This window comes from Sphaeramia orbicularis, chromosome 7 (assembly GCF_902148855.1).
Source record: "Sphaeramia orbicularis chromosome 7, fSphaOr1.1, whole genome shotgun sequence".
Taxonomy (NCBI): Eukaryota; Metazoa; Chordata; class Actinopteri; order Kurtiformes; family Apogonidae; genus Sphaeramia; species Sphaeramia orbicularis.
Genome location: NC_043963.1, coordinates 35,600,392 through 35,621,551, shown reverse-complemented (window position 1 = coordinate 35,621,551; position 21,160 = coordinate 35,600,392). Strand labels below are relative to the sequence as shown.

Genomic DNA, 21,160 nt, shown 5'->3' with positions numbered 1-21,160 from the left:
TTTGTCTGAGAACAACCAGATCTACTTCAAAACACTGTGTGTATATTATAATACATTCACTCTACAGGTTATTTCCAGTGGGAGATTTATACATCTCTTGTATAAATGCACATAAACCAATATATGTGTGTGTGTGTTTGTGCGATAACACAACACATATATACACTGAAAACATCCACTAATCAGCACTTTTGTCATTTGTTTTCCAGTTCATCTCATCAAAGCATGTAAGATTCACCACATTTAATCACTGAGGCAGATCGTTTCTAAAAAATTAATAAATAAATAATCAAATTATAGAATAGTGTCAGTGCTGAAGACATTAGTGAGGTTTACAGTGCCTGGTTAAATGTATACTGAAGATTTTTTAACATTGATTACGTAGTCGAAAGCAATATAGATCCACCAAGTGTAATGATTTATCTGAAAATATTTCCATTACTTAATAGCATTTTGAGTTGGAGACCATGCCTGTTCCTATCACTCCATCAGTTAGATGACGGTTAAGATGTGAATGACAAGCTGTATAAATATAGACATGTATTGTCACCTGTAAAACCAAATCATGCGTCAGGAGGCTATCACCTTTCTATCTCTATGACATGAGCATGCTAGTGGAGCTCATCCCAGGCTATGATTCAATGTCAGTTTTTCTGCCTCCTGTCACCTCATTATCTGTCACACACACACACACACACACACACGCACGCACACACACACACACACACACACACACACACACACACACACACACACACACAGGGCTGCTGCCGGGAAGGATCACTTGGCATCCTATTACAGTCAGCTATTAACTTATTCATTAGGATGATTCCTGTGTTAATTATTCAAGCATGTTTTCCTCCAGACTCAGTTAGCTCCATATCATATGGGTTTGGGCCCAGCTGACTCTGAATAAACATGCAGGTGTTTATTAGAAAGATTGTGCCGTTTTAATTTAATTAAAAAACTGATGAATATTTTTGTCTAATAAAAACATTAGGAATGACAATATGATCCTGGTGTTACATGCTTATTTTTCCATTATTTATAAAGTATTAAAGTAAAGCTCTGCTGCTGGCTTTTAACAAGTCATCTGGAGAGACAAACGTGAGAGGCGATCTGGACAATTGTACTATCGCGAGAACATGCGAATCACAGCCGTAGCTCATCGCGAGATTACCGTCCAGTCCTTTGCCTGTATCCAGCTGGTAGCCTGCCTGCCTACCGTTGAGGGGTAAGTGTGACTGAGATGTAAATAGTGAAAATGCTCAAATTACGTATGTATAAAAGGAGCCCGCGGTAATATTTACAGCTGTCTTTCCGCCTTTCACGCTTCTCGGTGAATAAACGGCCGTTAGTCGACGACATCAGGCCGTCTCGTGCGCTTGTCGTGACTGCACGAGGGGATTACAGCACACAAATTGACCCGGAGAATTATTTTTTAATACCGCAGACGTAAGCTAACATTGCCCTAGAGCTAACTACCTCTGAATAATTTCGTTCCGAGCTAAAACACGTAATATGGCGCATTAACATCCTTCTCCTGGTCTGACTGCAGCATCAGCCGACATCCCCTCGCATTATGACAGATGTACATGAATGTCCGGCCACTGCAGCTGTAACAGGCTATGCTAGCAGCTCCAGTCTCGGCTGTGTGTAAATGAATGAATGTGTAGCAGCAGCTAGACGGTGAACAGCATCAGTAACAGGTTCAATCATAAGAAATGGATTCCTAGAAACATAGGATGCTCCACATGTCGCCCTTTAGCCTGTACATGCATATATGCCATATCTTATAGTATGTATAAGCTATAAAATATTTATATCGTTAATACTAAAGCATAACCATCTGAATATTTTATGTCAAAGCTGGCCTTTTACCAAGAAATACGTTACAAAATCTGCATTCTAAACCTCTTGCTTCAGTGCTACAAGTTGTGTGTATCATACTTATGTGTTATGCAATAACAAGTGATCATTACACTACTGCATATTCTTTCAGTGATGGATGAAGTACTCACATCTTTTACTTGAGGAAAGTAACAATACTACACTGTACGAGTAGCTACTCTGTTACAGGTAATCAAATAGACATACCCTCAAGTAAGAGTACAGATGTCCAAGTACCAAAAGAAAAAGTGTGTAACAGCCCATTTCTGAATCATATATAACATATAATAATATAATTATTGATGCACGAGATTTAGTGTTGCAGGTAATAATGGTGATACTACATAATGGATAAACTGATTTTTATTTTATATTAATGATATGAGTTTGTCAATAAATAGTAACTTGAAGAAAAAGGTACAATATTTGCCTCCAAAATGCACTGGAGTAGAAATGTAAAGTCACAGATGGTTAGGAACAATACTTAAGATAAATGCAAGTCCTTTACCTCGATCTATCAATACTTTACTCTGTGAAGACTCAGAAAATAGTGAATAAAGCCACTTGTAATCTCTTATAGCTCAAATGATGTCTTCAGGATGTTTACTTAATCAAACGACACAAAACCAAAAGATAGCTCACTGACTGTCCTGTGAGACAAAAAAGGAGATGAAAATTACGCAGATTGTCACATTTAAGAAGCAAGTGTTCTTAGTGTGAAAAATCACTGAAGTAGTTGCCAGTTTTTCAACCAATTTTTGCGGCTCAAGAAAGGTGGTTGTTCTGTACCACATGAAAGCTGATCCACATATCAGACATTCAGTATGGCTGCCTCTTTCCACAGTGAGCTGTCAAAGTGTAAAGCAGCAGCCTTTGAGTCAGGTCAGCTGCCTGTTGAGGTGTGAAGTACGTTTTTACTGGCTTTCCTCTGAGGTGGCTTGAAGCTGTAATGAGGTGGTAATGTTGAGAGCTACTTTTGAAGAACTGCTGTTTCTCACCGCGGCATTTTTGTGTGGTTTTTTGGACTTTCTATTTGTGGTTCGCAGTTTGTTTTGTCGCTTTGTATAGAAACCAGTCTTTTTTTTTTTTGGTGTCTCACTGACAGTTTTGTAGCAGTGAGGTGAGATTCACCCATCGTCATGGGAAACATCTTTGGTAACCTGTTGAAGAGCCTTATAGGCAAGAAGGAGATGAGGATTCTAATGGTGGGGCTGGATGCAGCAGGGAAAACCACTATCCTGTACAAACTGAAGCTGGGGGAGATTGTTACTACCATCCCCACAATTGGTAAGTGGGTGAATAGTTCTGTTCTAGTCCTGATAACAAACTCTCTGTAATATTGACAAGTCTGGTGTACACTGTATGAAACGATGTGCCTGAGATAATCTTTTATAGAAAAAAAAGATAAAGTGAGTAGGTGTAACAGATGTATTTGCGTTTTTTTTTGTAGGTTTCAATGTGGAGACAGTGGAGTACAAAAACATCAGCTTCACCGTGTGGGATGTGGGTGGCCAGGACAAAATCCGTCCCCTTTGGAGGCACTACTTCCAGAACACCCAGGGTGAGACACAACGAGTAAACTCTCCCATGATGCTGTAGCTGGTCATGTTGGAGTTAACGAGGGCACTCGAGTCCTGCAGCAGATCCTGCAGCACATGCTCGCCCCCAGCACCTGAGGGCACATCTGACTAATACTGTAGATGAGGTCATTTGCATACACCCTCCAACAGTTTCATATTATTGTCATCTTAGTCATGTTCAAAAGACTCCAGAGTGAATAAGCTCGGTTTACCAGTATGTTCCTTTTTTAAACCATGCAATGTCAACTAGTGGGTTCACAGACATTGATCACTGTGGCTCTTATTCTACCATAGAAAAGCTGGTGGTGTGAGGATTTTTTTTTATTGCACAAGGGGTAAAAATGGCTAATAAAGAAGAAGGAGAAAATAGTTTTCCCATATAATTTAAAAGGTGTAAATATTGGCCAAGATTATTAGCAATTAGTACTCATATTCAAACAACCCATGCAAGTCAAGGATCTGGCAAAAGACACATAAAATATGAGATTTACAAGTTGAATAAATAAATAAGCTGCATTTAATTACAGACAACAAAAAACTAAGACATACATACAAATTAAGAGCATGTGATGTTGAAAACCATTCCACTCCCAAAAACATAAAATCCAAAGTCATTTGAAAGACTGTAATGTTGAATGGAAAATCACAGATGGGCTCATAAATATTTCCGTAGATGTATATCACACACAGATACATTAACACATTTACCCACAACCACACATAAACACACAATTATACACACACACACACACACACATACACATTTCTATACATAGTTATTTGTACAGTTATACAAACAAAGAGGAAAAATAAACAACTATATATAAATAAAATATTTATGGCCCTTTCATTGACTTTATGTAACATATATGTAACTTCAGCGTTCACCACGTTCTGTTCTTTATTTCTCTAATTTTTGATGGTAACATGGTGTAATATTCTGTATAATGTTGTTGTTGGTTTTGTGTTGAAGTCATAAAAACACCCTGTTTTCCTTTCCTGCAGGTTTGATCTTTGTGGTGGACAGTAATGATCGTGAACGGGTAAACGAAGCTCGGGAGGAGCTCATGAGGATGCTGGCTGAGGACGAGTTGCGGGATGCGGTTCTCCTCGTCTTTGCTAACAAACAGGTAGGCTTTTGTTTTTAAGTCTGAGTATTGATGTTTACACACAGGAGGTGTCGTTATTATTCAGTGTTTTGCTTCTAACTTCTCCTGGGATGTGTTCAAACTTTTTCTAAATTGCTGTCTTTTTATATTCCCCTAACTGAACAAAAAAAGTTAACATTATATCTGATTTTGTCTAGGACCTGCCTAATGCCATGAATGCTGCAGAGATCACAGACAAGCTAGGCCTACACTCTCTACGTCACCGCAACTGGTACATCCAGGCGACCTGCGCCACCAGTGGAGACGGTCTGTACGAGGGCCTGGACTGGCTGGCCAATCAGCTGAAGAACAAAAAGTGAAGGGTCCAGTCGGTAGAGCGGGGAAGAGCCTGGGTGCCAGCTCCAGGTAGTGATTATAGTGGATCCATTGTGTTTACATGGAGAGGCAGTGCTGAAAAGCAACTCTCAATGGCTTTCTCCCCCAAAAAACTTTGGTTTATTTAATTTCTTTACTCTGTCTAATTTATTTTGTCTAGCTCCTCTGAGAGCATTTTTTTTTCTTTACATACCACTGGTTGACGTAAGTGATTTAAATTTTATAGATTGAATACATAAACATTGGGATGTAATAGTATAATGTCATTGTAAAGTATTACCCCTATTTTACAGTCTCCGTGACCTTTGACATTTATGAAAGTGATAAATCTAGACTTATGGCAATTATCGCAAACTAATCCTGTGTAACTGAATTTTCTTTCAGATACTTGATGTAAATTATAACGAATGTCATAATAGTATAAGTGGGAGTACTATTACTAACTCAGAGTACTATCATGTTGTTTAAAACCTAATGTAAAATAAATGTAAATTTGTCATTTCCTGCATATACCAGTGTTTAATCACAACCAAATTTTGCTTGTCAATCTTTTTAGTCAGTTTAAGTTTTATTCAGCTGTATTATTTTTTCTCTTGTTTTATCAATGACAAAACCTGCTGATAGACTTGATAGTCTTAACTTATTTATATTTCTTGTCAACATGTATTTATTTCTCTGTTTTTTATTTATTGATATTACTATCTAATCGCATCACGTGGTTTCTCTCCTCCTATGGCAATGTGCATTAACTGCTAAGGCAGCTGGTGAAAAAACAAACCCCAGTATCACTGTATATTACTGCTTCCCCAATCTGCATGGAGATATCCCAGTACTGGCTCATGAGCTTGTAGGAGCTGTGAACTGCTGCAGGCCACTGCTGTAAATAAAGATTTGTTCTTAGTCGAATTGCCTGGTTCAGTAAGGGTTAAAGCAATTTGTCTGGCGTCAGTGAAGTGCTAAAGTGATACAGATGACAGAACAGGCGCACTGTACCAGCTCTGTGGCTTAGAAATTGCTGCTATTGGCCTGCCGTGTGGAGAGTGATGCAGCAGAGCATGTGATTGGCGATATTAGGAAGCTTTCATGGTTACGAATGTTTATTTCTAAAGGTAGTTTGTGCGAGCAGCTGCACTATATCTGTTAAACATGGGACATTGCTTATCATCCTGATTTATCCATCTTATATTGGCGTGACATATGTGTTTCTTGTGTTGCTGTATCTCTGTGTATCACATTGCACAAAATAACTCTGCATTACTATTGTACAATATGTAATGTCTGTTATCTCTTGTATTTTTGAATGGAGTATTTATTCATTTTGGACCAAAACACAAGTGTTGATTTTCGTGTTGTTTTTTTTAATTTGCTATCTAGATCAGACAGTCGTCTTTCTGAGTGGTCACACAAATCACATTATTTGGAAAAAATAGAAGAGAGGATGATAGTAATACTGCATCATAAGGCATGTTAATACTGTACAAGATCTGTAATAAAAGTGAATTATAATTTCTCAGACTATATTTGTTAGTCTAAATTACTGCTGCTGGTTGGAACAATGCTGTACTGATAAATGTTATGGATTTAGTGTAAAGTTTACTGAACAACCTCCTAATATGCAAAAGCATGCTTTTCTATGTCAGCGCAACTGTATATATGTTTATGTAACAAAAGTATACAATGGTATTTACAGTCATAATGAAAGTGTTGTTCATACACCTGTAGATATTGGGGTCAGTGTGTTGGCAGATATGTATAACTGACAGCAGCTTGTGTGTGTGATGTGCCCTCTATTATGTTCAGTTTGGTGTGAAAATTGTTTTTGTGGCCTTATATTGCCAGTGGTTGATTTATCTTTGATAACAGGTTTGTATGTAGGAATGTCCAACATTCAGATAGCCCACCTATGATCTGTAACACTGACGCACTCACAGTACTGTTGTAATGTTGCTAAACATTTTTCTTTCAGTTAAAATTTGCAGATTAGAACAAGAATATGTAGAACAGTAAGACTGCGTGACATTCCCAGTGATCATGTGTACTCACAAAGGAACAAACTGGAAATGGGTTTATTTAAGTTACCAAGAATAGGAAATGAAATGGACGCAACTGATGCGAAAGTGGCGAATGATTTAGTGATTCCTGGCACTATATCAATCAACTAATAAAAAGACCAAGACATGAGTTTCTGTGTCACTTTATTTTTTCATCACACTTTCACACTTTAGATCTTTTGACAGCTTAAAGAGGTGGTTTAGATTTTATTCTCCCCTAAACTTTGACTAAATGCTCAAGATTGAGACTTTAATTAAAAACTGCTCTTGGAAACAGTTGCTGCCTAACACTAACCCAGATTAATTAACAGCACATATTGGGAGCTTTATTATTTAAAAAGGAGTGATGGATCTGGGCAAAAGAGGGACAGGTCAAATGGATTCCAGTCCTTTCAGACTGGGTGGGAAGGACATGGATCTCTGTCGCCTTTCTCCTGTGGCCTTTCCTAACTGCTGTCATCAAGAGAAGTTTGGCACAATCAGGTAGTTTTTCCCTGTTGAATTGCTGCGCTCCTTAGAGAGTCATTTTGGCCAGACCTTGTCTTAGCCAATCAGAGGTCCATGTAGAGGAGAGTGCTGCTGTGTCTCCAGGGGTGTGACAGCAGTATGTGGGTCAGATCTGCTCCTAGGGCCACCGGCCCCCAGGGCCCCCTGCAGGACTGCTACAATAGTAGCCCCAGGGCGGATGCCATAGCTGGGATTCCCACCCGTAACCGGGACGCCTTCGCCCAGGGCACAGACACACTGGCAGCAGCTCCACAATCAATTCATCAATCTCTGAAGGGAGTGGCAACAGCAAAAGGCCACAGCAGTCACCCCCACAGTTTGTGCTGGAAGGGACAGGGCCACCAGGGCTGACACTGAGGCTGACACCACAGTGCCGTTGTGAAACTGCCAAACTCTGCGGAAACCGTGGAACTGTCTAAGGAAGGCCATTCAGTTTGACCTGACAACAAAGAAACCCTCCTTTTCATAACTGTTTATAATTTATAATAAATGAGACATATATGAATGATGAACTTCACACTGTTCTAATAGACGACAAAAATGACAATACAGTGATTTAGTTTGTGAGAAACTCCACCAATTCAGTAACACAGTGAAGTAATATAACTAATATTAAAAAATCTATATTTTAGTAGAGGGGTATAAGGTGGACTGTTTTATTAGAGCAGATAAGGGATCATTTTAAAAAATATTTTGTGGTCAAACAATGATCATGTAAAACAGCTACTGACATGAATAATCTGGACCGAGGGGCCACATGGCAAAGGCCTCAGTTGTCAGATCACCAATCCTGAGCCTCTGTCTCCTCCTGCTGGACAGAGAACTGATGCAACATTCAGTCTGATGTTTGGGGAAGATTATGACAAAACTGAATGAGAGTAAACACACTGTTATGAATATTGTATTGTGAGACATGTATATAGATGCATTGAAGCCACAATAACAACAGAGATGAGTTGAAATTGCATGAAAAGATAATTTTCACATGTGTAAATAAAAGGACACATAAGGATAAGGGGCTTAAAGCTCCATATGTGAAAACAGGTTCCATTTTAATTGCTATGACATAGAAAAATCTCTATTCTCCAGTCTGATAGATGTTCATATGTGACCAGAATATGAGATTATGATTACATATTATTTGCAGTTTCTCCATGTGACCTTTTCTCTGCCCCCACATTTTCCCCTTTTCACCTGTTGACTTTTGCTTTTCAGAGTATCTGCTTTATAAAGGTCACAACTGCTGCAATTATGTTATGAGGAAAAGAATAGAATTAAAATACAAAATGAACAGCAGAGGAACTGGATAGGGACCATCTTAAACAAATAACTGCTCATCCATTGTTTTCTGTTACAAAATTTAGATTAACAGTACATCTGTCACATACTGATGTCTTCTTTTCATTCACAGCTTCATGTTCAGGAATCTGATCCGCTCTGAAGCCATTTTCTCAAATTAAGCATGTTCTTGTTTTGGGTTCAGAAGTCACTTGACTGTCTGACAATGCACCCATTGTGGCAGACTGCTCCATACGCATCAAAGAGGTGATTAACCAGTTGACAGGGCTGTGGGGACAATACTGCTCTTTACATGGAAACAGTGCATCCACTCACAGCGCTGAGGCCGACTGCACAGCTTCCACATGCAGCAGCTGACAACATAAAACCAAAATAACTGTACATAAAGGGACGTATGGGGGGGGCATGGTGTTCACACTGATGTACATGCAAAGGGATTAGATTATATGGTTTCACTTTGAATATTTTAAGGATGCATATCATGTATAGAGCGCTATTATCATCTTCACACGGAGGCAGCTACTATATATACTATACTGTGCACAAGTCCTGGGCAGCCTTTAGTTTAGTTGTTTTTTCAGGGTTGCAATAGGCATGTGTCTTTATTTCTAACAAGAAATATGTGCATAGTATTGAAACACACACATGAAAAGAAAAAAAAAGAATATTGTAGAAGATATATGGGATAATTTGGACAGAAGAAAGGATAAAAGACCATGAGAGCATTAATTCTGAAAGTATAACATAACATAACATAACAAAATATAACATAACATAATATGATATAATATAATATAATGTGATATAATATAATATTTACTAAATCCTACACTAAATACTGAATTTACTACCACTGTCACTACTTTGCTGTCTGTAATTTTTAGAGAAAATGAAAGCAGTGTCAATGCTTGTATGAAATGCAATGAAAGTTAATTGAGCACAAGTGTTAGAATTGTAATGTGTAAGCCGTTAAAAAGAAGTGGAGGCTGAAAAAATGACGGACCGACATCTGATTGGCCAATAAATCGGGCTCCTGGCCAATCACATGTCACTCTCTGGGAGGGAAACCCCAGCATCAAAACAAACTGCCACTTGTTGTTGTCCACCGTTTTTACTCTAGCATTTGGCGCGATTTATCCGCCCTTTAAAATTACAGACGTGATTCACTTTTACTGGAAGAGACTGGATTTTTTTCTCCTCTTCTTTTTCTTCTGGATTTCAGGGAGGGTATTTATGTGTTGGTGTACATCAAGTCAAGTTGTTTTACCAACGTGACTTATTCCGACTCCTGTGATATGATATCAGACTCAACATGATCCACTGGCCACCAGTCGTTTTCCTGTGTGTGACTTTATCACCTGTTCTACAAACAGCCTCTTCACAGTCACATGAAGGTAAGGCAGCTGGGGTTCTATATCTGTGCTGTTTCTGTCTATAAAAGCTGCTCAGTTTTGATCAGAATATATGCAAATATTATTATATAACAGAATCAGTTTTCTAATCTCAAAGACAAACTAATTTTCTTAAGTACAAAGCTATGTAACGTGTGATTCTTGACCACTATCTTAGATCAAATTAACAAAGAAATAATTTTTATTATACCAAATCCCTCGGACCATCATATACTGTAGCCCATGAAGTTTGTACCTCTTCTCATGAGGTGATTATAACAATGTGATTTATTCTTCTCTTTGGCGTTAACTCTGAGATTTTGGCTTATTTATTTATTTACTTTTTTTTTTTTTTTTTAACTCTTTTGCTTTAGTTTTATATTTAGTTTTATGTGCTTTGTAAATAAAGTTGGATTATGTAGACACTGTGTAACTTGGACTCAGTATGTAATTATTTCACCTTGTCAAAAGGTGTTAACTGATGTGTAAAAGAGGAATATGTCTGAAAAATAAATAAATCCAGCCTTATGAGTAACAGTTTATTGTAGCATGTATGGACATTTGTAGTGCATGTGTGGCTGCTTTGTGTTTTAGAGATGCATGTATGCCCTGATCTTAGTATGTGATGGATTATTTCAGGTATAGGATTTGATGAATGTGGATGTGTTGACTTGACTGTGACGTCTAATGTTTGCACTTTTTTTTAGTGTCTGAGACATACATGTAAGAGAATATTCTGTTTCTGTGTGTGTATTTAAAGGTGAACACCAGGAGGTGTGGTTATGGTCTAAGGCACAGCTAATGGGGATCCTAATAAATAATAGAATCCTTTTTATGATTATCAATTACATGCCTTAAAGGTGTTGTGAATATACAGGTATATAAGAGCTCAAATAGAAGACATTCTTAACATGAATTTGTAGTTATAAAGGGTTGTGTTCCTCTTCCTGAGGAGGGTTTTTTTTTTTTTTTTTTTACCATTATTGTTAGGTTGTAATCAAGACCCTTATTGCAGCTATTTCTCTGAAGTTTATTTGCTGCCAGTGATGGCAGCATTAGTTCTTCAGTGAAGAGTGCATGGTAATGGTCCCTCTTGTAAAATACTACTTAAGACAACTGGTTTTGTTTATGTGCATTGACATTTTATAGGGTTTCATATTAAATATGTTCAATATTAGAGTCTATTCAGTTAAAAGCTTATTTGCTCTTGGTGCTAAAAGTGTGGGAGTGTATTGAATTGAATTCCACTGATGTCCTTGAACAATGAAGCACAATGAAATCTGGATATAACTCTCCATAATAAACAGGTTAAAAGTAGAAACAGATGTAAATGGAGTAAAGTAATACAAGAAATATACTCACTTAACACTACGACAGCTTCAATACACAAAATATAGTGCAAATTATCCAAACAGACCTGTGCACATGGTAGTAGACATGTGCAAGTGGCTGAGTTTTTTGTTTATTGCACTGGGTGAGAGGTTATTTAAAGCATGAATTGCACTGGGGGGTGATATTGGTTTTGTGTAGAAGTGCTGTCATTGTCATGCATATATGCTCTAACTCACCTTGTCTTTTAGCACAAATCCCTACACATCCTTAATGTTAACAGAGTCCACAAGTAGCAAAAGAAAGACGAAGACAGTAAATGCTTTTCAGGAGTAACAGCAGTTTTATTTTGAAAGAACACACATAGACATGAAGATGCTTTGCTGCAGGTGTCTACATGATGGGCCAGTCCAACTATTTTTGTTCTTTATCCCAAAATGGTGTGTATGTCTCCTTCCGTTCACGATATTTCCCGTCTTTTTGCCAGTATGTACTGCTAACACATGGCCCATTGTCTTTTGGTATGATCTCAGCAATGCAGACGCACATACACACATGCACACACACTGAAGCACTGTCTGTCACTGCATCACTCTTCACCCACTGTGACACACTGTCCACTTTTATAGCATTACCACAATGAGGCACTTTGTGTAGAGAAGTCCTGCTGCCCTCTACTCCATCAGCCCCAGGCCTGGACTGTGGACTGCTGTAACCCGCCTGCTTTTACTCTGCTTCGCATCAAATTCTAAAATCGGACAAAACAGCAGCGGGCAGGAGGAAACAGCAAACCTATAAAAATTTTAGAAACAGTACAACACCATCACTCATGCATTTACTGGTTGTTCAGCTTTTAGGGGAGACTTTCGAGCTACAAATCTTACTTTCGTTGTCATTTTCAGATGCAGGGTACACAGTTGAAATTCTTGGGTGTATTTTTGTCGTTGGTTGATGCAACAAAATTAATGCAGACTGATTTAAAAACATAGTATCATCGTCTTTTAACCCATAAAGACCCAAACATTCAATGTCAACCAAAAGCGTCTCCTGACCTAAAATGTTTAATACCTATTGATCCACTAATCCTATCAATACATGTAAATAATTGGTGTAAAATACAAAATTTGTTATCTTTTCATGGTCATCAGCTATGACCCATTTGGACATTGAGAGGCTCTATAGTTACCGTGGAAACACTGTCATCTTCTACAACACTGATTCACCAGTAAAACCCCATATGGTTGGATCAATGACAGTGGGTGGACACACGTTTTTTGTTGTTTTTTTTTTTACATTTTTACATTCAGTTAGCAAAATCTTTGCTGAAAAAGTAACTTTTTCTTCATTTTTCTCTGTTTTGATATAATTAACTTTGAATTTACCCTGAGTTTTCATGAACATCTACATGCTCAGCTAATTAAATATAGGAAAATATGATTTACACCAAACAATGCAAAAATATAGAGGATAATATTATAATAAATGGTGATAAATCATTTAAGAAAGGTTAAACTCATTTGGGAACTGACACGAAAGTAGCACTGGGTCTTTATGGGTTAACATACAGACATAAAATAATTCAGCCTTGTGGTGACTGTGCATAGTCAAACACATTTAATAAGTACAACAGCTCCTTGAAAAGTAGGAAAAAACACAGAAAAAAACTTTTAGAATGTGTAATGATTTATGAGAAATTCATTAAACTTTGCAAAACTCATGGAAATACTTGAATAAAAGTTGAATTTAGACATATACTTGAAGTCTTTGTATTCTTCTTATATGCAGTTTTATCTCAGAGGATATTATTGTACTCTTTTTTTATCTACTTAACAGCTAAAGTTTCTTTTCAGATTGTAGCTTTTTATCCCCTTCCTGCCCAGATTGAATGTTTTTGATAAACTAAAGGATAGAGTGAGAACTTCTCCCTCCTTCGTGAGCTAAATAAACTCTAAAACCCTCTCGGATTTGCTGAAAAATACATTGTCACAAAGCTGAAAATAGCCCTGTGTTTCTGAGCTCAAGAAACCTTTCAGACACATGTGGTTTTGGCAGATCATTGATGGTACAAACATATGATGATCTTATAGAATATGATGCATTGCTGTAGTTTATATTCCCTAATGATGTGTAAAGGAGTGAAAATTGGGCCAAATACAGCAGTGACAGTTGTGCTCATAAGTTTACATACTGTGACAGAATGTGCATGGGACGGTGTTGGATGTTCAAACATGACAATGACCCAAAACACAAGGCCAAGTCCACCTGTCGTTGGCTACAGCAGAAAAAAGTGAAGGTGAAGGAGTGGTCATCTCAGTCTCCTGACCTGAATATCATTGAGCCACTTTGGGGAGGTCTCAAACATGCAATTCATGCAAGAAAATCTGAAAGGAACTGAAGGTGTTTTGCTAAGAAGATTGGGCAGCTTTACCATCTGAGAAAATAAAGTGCCTCATCCACAACTACCACAAAAGACTTCAAGCTGTCATTGATGTTAAAGGGGCCAGTACAGAGGATTAAGAACTAGGGCATGAAAACTTTTGATGAGGGTCATATGAATAGTTTCTGTTGTCAGTATGATTTAAAAAGAGCAGACACATTTGTTTGATAATAAATGGCTTCATCCAACCACTAGCCACGAGTGAAAGAAAAGTTTTTGTATTATCATTCATATTTTCTGAAAAATGGCCAAAGAATCACAAATTCTGCTAGGATATGTAAAGTTAGGAGCACAGCTGTACATGTAAAATACACGTTAATGCAGCAGTAAATGAACCGAAAAATTTCATATACGATAACAAACTGATTGGGGGAAATTATACTCTGTATTGAATACTTTTACTACTACATTTTCACACTTAAAGTACTTTTCCTTAAGTTGGGGTTAGAAAAAGTGTGGTATTCGTGTTTTGACTTAACTAAAGGGTCTGTATACTTGTACTATTGCATGGAAAAGAATAAAAACCACAGTTCCAGCAGGATTTTTTAATGTAATTTGTGCTGATGTTTGATCGCTCATTGTGTTTTTCCTCAGTCTTATTTGCTGTGTGTCTTTGCAGTGGTTTGTCCTGGTACTCAGAATGGTCTAAGCTCCACAGGATCCCAAGAGAATCAATACAACCTGATAAAGGATCGATACGATGGCTGTGAGATCGTCATGGGAAACCTAGAGATCACTCAGATTGAAAGTAACTGGGACCTCTCCTTCCTCAAGGTAAAACTCATCCTATTAGCCTCATCTTCTCTGGTTTGTAGGAATCAGACATTGTTGGAAAGCTTTGTAAGGCAGTGTTTCCAAAGTTAGCTTGGTATTTTTTTTTTTTTTTTTTTATTGCTTTAAACCACCAGAAACAGAACAGACTAATGCATTTCCTTCTTCAGTCCATCAGCCTCTTTGTTGTTTCTTTAAACCTTCTATTTCTTCTTCTACCTTTCAGACAATCCGTGAGGTGACCGGCTACATCCTCGTTGCTATGAATCACTTTCAGGAGATTCCTCTGGGACAGCTGAGGGTCATCAGAGGAAACAATTTGTATGAAAGACGATTTGCCCTCTCTGTCTTCTTTAATTACCCTAAAGATGGGTCTAATGGCCTGAGGCAGCTGGGACTCATGAACCTAACAGGTACAGACACTAACAGGAGAGGAAAGACTGCACAAAGGAAAATAGAAGCATGGTATTAACCCTTTCATCCATTTCATACAGTTATTCAATTAAAACCACAATATTTGTAATAATTAGTCCAAACTAATAGTGTTAATAATAGTGTTTAGCCTGGCGATACCTTAATTACAACACTGATTAGCTGATAGTCAGAATCACATTCAAAATACTTAATTAATCTCAGGGGAAAATTGTTGAATGTTACAGTTGCTCCATTCAAGTATAATTATTCAGAAGAATAAATAATCAATACAACAGAAAAAGAAAAAAAAACATATGTAAAGCTTTAAATATACAAACATATATATATAGCTCTGAATATATATATATATATATATATATATATATATATATATATATATATATATATATATATATATATATATATATATATATACACACACACACATCAAAACACTCTTTTAAAACAGCAATTTGTACAATATGTACGAGACAATATATTATCAATAATTAAAGAAATATACATAATAAGTGTAATTAATGTTTCTGTTATTTTCAAGACATTACTAAGTCATTAATGTGGATACTGATGAAACAAATGAGTCATAAATCCACTGTGTTTATGAACATGTTTATAGAAAATATGATATTTACCATTGAACTACATTCAAACCACTGATATGAGTGTTTCTCACTCAAAATAAGAAATGAATCCATTCACACATGTCTGTGTTTCTCCACAATTCATGCCCAAGAGGGTTAAGTGTTATTAGTGAACATCATAGTTGAACATGGATATTTTGGTTATTTAACTATACAGAAACTTGTAACTGCTTCTGGATGTTTTAATGAATGATATGTAAATAAGTAAAGGGAAGTAGAGTTACGACAGCCTACATAAAACTTTGATATAAAAGTTTACTGTTATTTCACCACATCTATCATTAGCCATGCAGTCAACGATCACAGGAGACAAGGCTTTAATATTGTGTTGCAGCTCTCAGTTTTTTATTGATGATAACAGAGGATGATGGTTATTTGATGGATATCTTCACAGAGATTCTGGAAGGAGGAGTTCAGATTATCAATAACAAATACCTGAGCTATGGCCCCTGGATCTACTGGCAAGATATCATCAGGGACAACAGCGCACCTATTGACATCCAGTACAACGGAGAGAGAGGTTGGTGTCAACTTTACAGATTACAAATGTATCTCTCACATGGAAATATGCACAACCAGGCCAAAAAAGTCAAACACGCTAATATTTTGTGCAGCATCTTAAGTTTGACTACAACATGCATTTGCTGTGGTATCATTTTGATAAGCTTCTGCAATGTCACAACATTTATTTCCATCCATATTTGCATTAATTTTCACCAAGATCTTGCACTGATGATGGGAAAGTTGTACAGCTACGTGAAGTCCAGACCATCACATCCCAAAGATTTTCTTTCATTATTTGAATCTGATTAATCCTAGTATTACTCCAGCTTCCTCCCACCGTCCAGAGACATGCACTAATAGGTTAATTAGTTAATCTAAATTGCCCATAGGTGTGAATGTAAGTGTGATTGGTTTTTCATCTCTATATGCAATGAACTGGTGACTCGTCCAGGGTGTTCCCCACCTTCACCCATAGATAGCTGGGACAGGCTCCAACACCCCCACAACCACTCGAGGACTAAGCTGTTCAGAAGATGAATGAATATGTCTGTGTGATCAGGAAATAAAAATCCCACTGATGTTCAGACCTGGTCATTCAGTACATTCAGACCTTATGTTTTTAGAGACATACGTAGACCAGACAAACTGAAGCAACCCCAGATCATAACACTCCCCCCACAGGCTTGTACTGTAGAATCTAGGCATGATGGGTAATTACTTCATCCACCTCAGTTACAGGGTCAATCTGGAGCTGTCAGACCACATGACCTATCCCAGTCTAATAAACTGAAGCCTTTTTTCTAATTAACGTGAATGAAAAGTGTTTTTTTTAAAGGCAGGCAGCTGTTTGGTCCTATTTTCTTGAATTCTTGTATTTGTGGAAATGCTTTTACTTTCACTATTAAACATAACCATTTCAGTGGTCTCCAGTCATGATCATTTAAGATATATTTTCTGACAACAGTTCTTTGAAGATGAGGGTTCAGTGCTGTGCTTCCATGTTTTAATAATGTGTTGGACAGTTTTAGCCCAAATGTAGTAGTTTCATCAGTGTCCTTAGTTGATTTCTCTGAACAGGCCAATAGTTCGACACTTCTGAAATAGAACTACATGTTTTTCTCAACCATGTGACATGTCTTTTGACATGGTTGTTTATTTATTTAGTTATGATTTATTTATCACTACATCAGTTAACTCTTTCCCCGCCAGAGCATTTTCCAGTGAGTTGGTAGCCAGCGCCAGCCGTTTTGGTCATTTTCACTAATCTTTGGAGGCTCACTGAAAATGTTGTGTTAGGAGTATGTGAACACTGAATACATCAAAAGAAAGAACAGAACTTCAACTTTTAAACACAAAAAACTATTTTATTCTATCTTTATTCGTTCGTGAGATATAAACATTTGAATATTGGTCATTTTCAGGAAAAAAATGAATTTTGAGCAAAAAGCTGAGAAAATTGCATTTTTTTCAAAGATATTGATTTTCAAGAGAAAACTGATTTCCTATTTACATTTTTGACTCTTTCTTATTTACCAACAGTAACGCTGTCTTCAAAATCACAAAATAAAATAATAATAACAGCAATAATAGTAACAAACAGCTCTAAGATATCCCATCATTCCACAAAATGTTAGGGGAATCCACACCAAACTTTAGACCGAACATCTTGTAAAGCACCAGGTTCCTTCTAAACTTTGCACATTTACATACATCAGTTATAAGTCTAACACATAGTAGTTTAGCTTTTGGATATAAACACCTCAATATTCCTCATTTTCAAGAAAAAAAGAAACAAATGCACTAAATACTGTAGATTTCTGGCCTTTGGCTGCACCAGGTCCTCCTGTTGGACCAGCTGCTGTGTTTGATCTGTAAATAATTCTATGGACATCTAGTTATTTATCTCTGTATGAATATATGTATTTATTTATTTCATACAAAAGCCAAATCCAAAAGTGTCTTCCATGTGTCCTGCTGACATTCTACAGCTGAATCTGTTCTGTGTCCTCAGTCTGAATCTGAACTCACTCTAACAGATGCAGACTAGCTTTCCTTTGTCTTGTCCCATGTCTGTATGTCTGTCTTCTCCTTGAATGTCCACTACAAATGTCTCTTTTCTCTTCCTCCTGTCTGTCATTTTCTCCGTGTCGCTCTGTGCCCCCCCCCCCCCCGCACCTCCGTGTCGGACCTGAGCCGCTCCGTGTTTCCCGTGTTCCGTGTCCGTCTCCCTCACCTTCTATTTCTCCGTTCCTGTCTCTAAATGGTTCTTCTGTAGCTCCATCATATATTGAATTGTCAGACTCTGTCTCCATAATCATCTTTAAGGCTTTTGAAACTGCGCGCGGTTCCTGCAGTCTTCATTTCCTCATTAAGTGACTGCCGCTGGATGCGTTACCATGGGATACGGAGACTCCAGTGCAAAAACGTTAAACCCGGCCCGTCATTTTTCCGAAAAAGTTGCTTAATTGTTTGTTTTTGGACTAAGGAAAGTAATTCACATGATCCACAACACCTCCAACTACAGTATAACAGTGAAAACACGGATTGACGGAAAATCTCGTCATTGGCGGGGAAGCGTTGGGAAGCAATTGACGGAATATCTCGTCAATGGCGGGGAAAGAGTTAAGGTCAAATACATATATTATTCACTACAGTATTTATCCAATGGAAGGATCTGAACTATTTGCTGAGTTGAATCCAGTTGGGCACTTTTTGTTTTCAACTTTGAACATGTACTAATTTTATCATGTGGATTTCATCGGTTGTAAACTTATATCTTCATATAGACAGAACATGTAAAAATTTATTGTAATACAATGTGTTATAGGTCAAATAGTGCGTACAGTATATATAACAGGGCATATATTGTGTGGAGTTGTTCCAGTTACTAATAGGATTCTCATATAGTTTGTACATATAGTTTTAATATAGTTTTCACTTCATATGCATAATATATTTCAGACGTAGAACGTCAGTATGTGTCCATATGCTACATTTGCATAAGTGATATACGCTCACTGTTATATATACTCCAACAGTCTGTTTCTTTCTGTCTCTTTCAGGTCCATGTCACAGATCCTGTGGAGATTACTGCTGGGGACCAAACAATGACCAGTGTCAGATCTGTAAGAGCCTGATTCTTCTACATTTCTTTTCTTCTTGACTGACTGTCTTTCTTCTACTTGGCTTTTTGTTCAGATCATTTCCCCCTCACAGATGCACAGACATGTTATATATAAATACACAGTGTGTCTTTGACCTCAGTTGACCCTCTCTCTGTCCTGTGTGTCTCAGTGACAAAGACAGTGTGCGCTCCACAGTGTAACGGCCGCTGTTTTGGGACAAGCCCCCGGGACTGCTGTCACATAGAGTGTGCAGCAGGATGCAAAGGCCCCCTGGACATGGACTGTTTTGTAAGTGCTCTGTGTTTATCATCTGCAGATAATACAAAGAGAAAACTGTCTTTGATGTCTTCAGCATTTATTTATAGAAATGCCTCCAATGTACTGATTATGACCCTTCAGTCCTGTAGATATACTTTCATTCTAAGCTTAATGAAGGTATGCTTTTTCCTGTCAGCAGTATTTTTAAGTGATGGCTGTGAACATTTTTAGACACACAGTACTAGGAATTCAATGGTTTCGCCTGTTTTCTGTAGTATATGTATGTGATAAGATAATTATGTATCACTGACTTTTATTCGTAATTTGCTTTATTATCAGAATATGCAGCTGAATCTTTTCCAAATCTCTACATTAGATTCTCCATTTGAGATTTTAGAGTTGCTTTATTCAAGTGTTTTAGTCATTTGACAATAAATCTATAAAACTTGCTATCTCCTATTTATCCCACATGACTGTATATCTATATCTATATATGTAAGTTCATTCTGTAACACGATTGTCATGAACCTTGCAGAGTACTTTACTCATGGTGTCAGAACGTCACTGCTCTAACAGTTTGCTGCTACAACCTGACATTCTCCATGACATGCCCCTCTGAGACTGTCCCCAAAAGTTCAAACAATGAGACTTTGTTTGTGTGGAATTAGCTCTGCTCATAGACTTCTTCTACACTCACCAATTTAACTCTAGAAAATTAACACTTCTGAATTTGCTGTGTAATAGGCAACAAACATGTTAAACCAGTACCTTCAAATGTAAAAACCCCTCCAGTATTTGTGGTCACATATGTGTCTGTGCTCCTTTAAAGGCTTGTCGTCATTTCAACGACTCCGGGTCCTGTGTGCCACAGTGTCCGCAGAATTTGATCTATAACAAGCAGATGTTTCAAATGGAGACCAACCCCAACGCCAAATATCAGTATGGATCCATCTGTGTGTCTCAGTGCCCCAGTGAGTTACCTTCATTTCACTGTATGCTTGTATATTTTGTTGGCAGTTATTGTGCACCGTAGAACAGGGGTAGGCTATGTGGCCAATAAATACACACAGATCAGCTGTAATATTATGTCCACTGACAGGAGAAGTGGGAATAATATTGATTATTTCATTACAATAGTACTTTGAACAACAAGATCTGGAGATGCTCTGACCCAGTATTTTCACTATTACTTTTACTCCCCTGTTCAAGTTGCTCAGATCCCTTTTCTTGCCTATTTTGCTGTTTCTAATTTATCAATTTGAGGTCTACATGTTCACTTGCTGCCTAATATATCCAACCCACTAACAGGTCTTATAATGAGATAATCAAAAATAATTCCACTTTGCCCATCAGTGCAGTGGTGTAGACCAGCGTATACGGCGGTATATGGAGTACACCTATTGATTTTTCAGTCAGCATTGGAAATACCCACTTCTAAACCCTCCTGATGTACACCAT

At 37.5% G+C, this 21,160-nt stretch overlaps 2 protein-coding genes across 2 annotated transcripts in view; both read left to right on the top strand.

Moving 5' to 3' along the window:
• Window positions 1–1,145: 1,145 nt before the first annotated feature.
• On the top strand, window positions 1,146–7,135 carry arf3a (ADP-ribosylation factor 3a). The gene is made up of 5 exons (XM_030138413.1): window positions 1,146–1,234; window positions 2,996–3,177; window positions 3,341–3,451; window positions 4,476–4,600; window positions 4,777–7,135. The coding sequence occupies exons 2-5, from the start codon at window positions 3,030–3,032 to the stop codon at window positions 4,936–4,938; spliced, it is 546 nt and encodes a 181-aa protein (XP_029994273.1). The 5' UTR covers window positions 1,146–1,234; window positions 2,996–3,029; the 3' UTR covers window positions 4,939–7,135.
• A 2,809-nt stretch (window positions 7,136–9,944) lies between these two features.
• The window catches only part of erbb3b (erb-b2 receptor tyrosine kinase 3b), a 32,293-nt gene continuing 21,077 nt past the window's right edge, over window positions 9,945–21,160 (top strand). Inside the window, exons 1-7 of the mRNA XM_030139948.1 lie at window positions 9,945–10,205; window positions 14,588–14,742; window positions 14,966–15,152; window positions 16,210–16,335; window positions 19,382–19,444; window positions 19,614–19,732; window positions 20,532–20,673. Coding sequence (XP_029995808.1) covers window positions 10,124–10,205; window positions 14,588–14,742; window positions 14,966–15,152; window positions 16,210–16,335; window positions 19,382–19,444; window positions 19,614–19,732; window positions 20,532–20,673 — 874 coding nt within the window. The 5' untranslated portion in view covers window positions 9,945–10,123. The remainder of the gene's footprint in view (window positions 10,206–14,587; window positions 14,743–14,965; window positions 15,153–16,209; window positions 16,336–19,381; window positions 19,445–19,613; window positions 19,733–20,531; window positions 20,674–21,160) is intronic.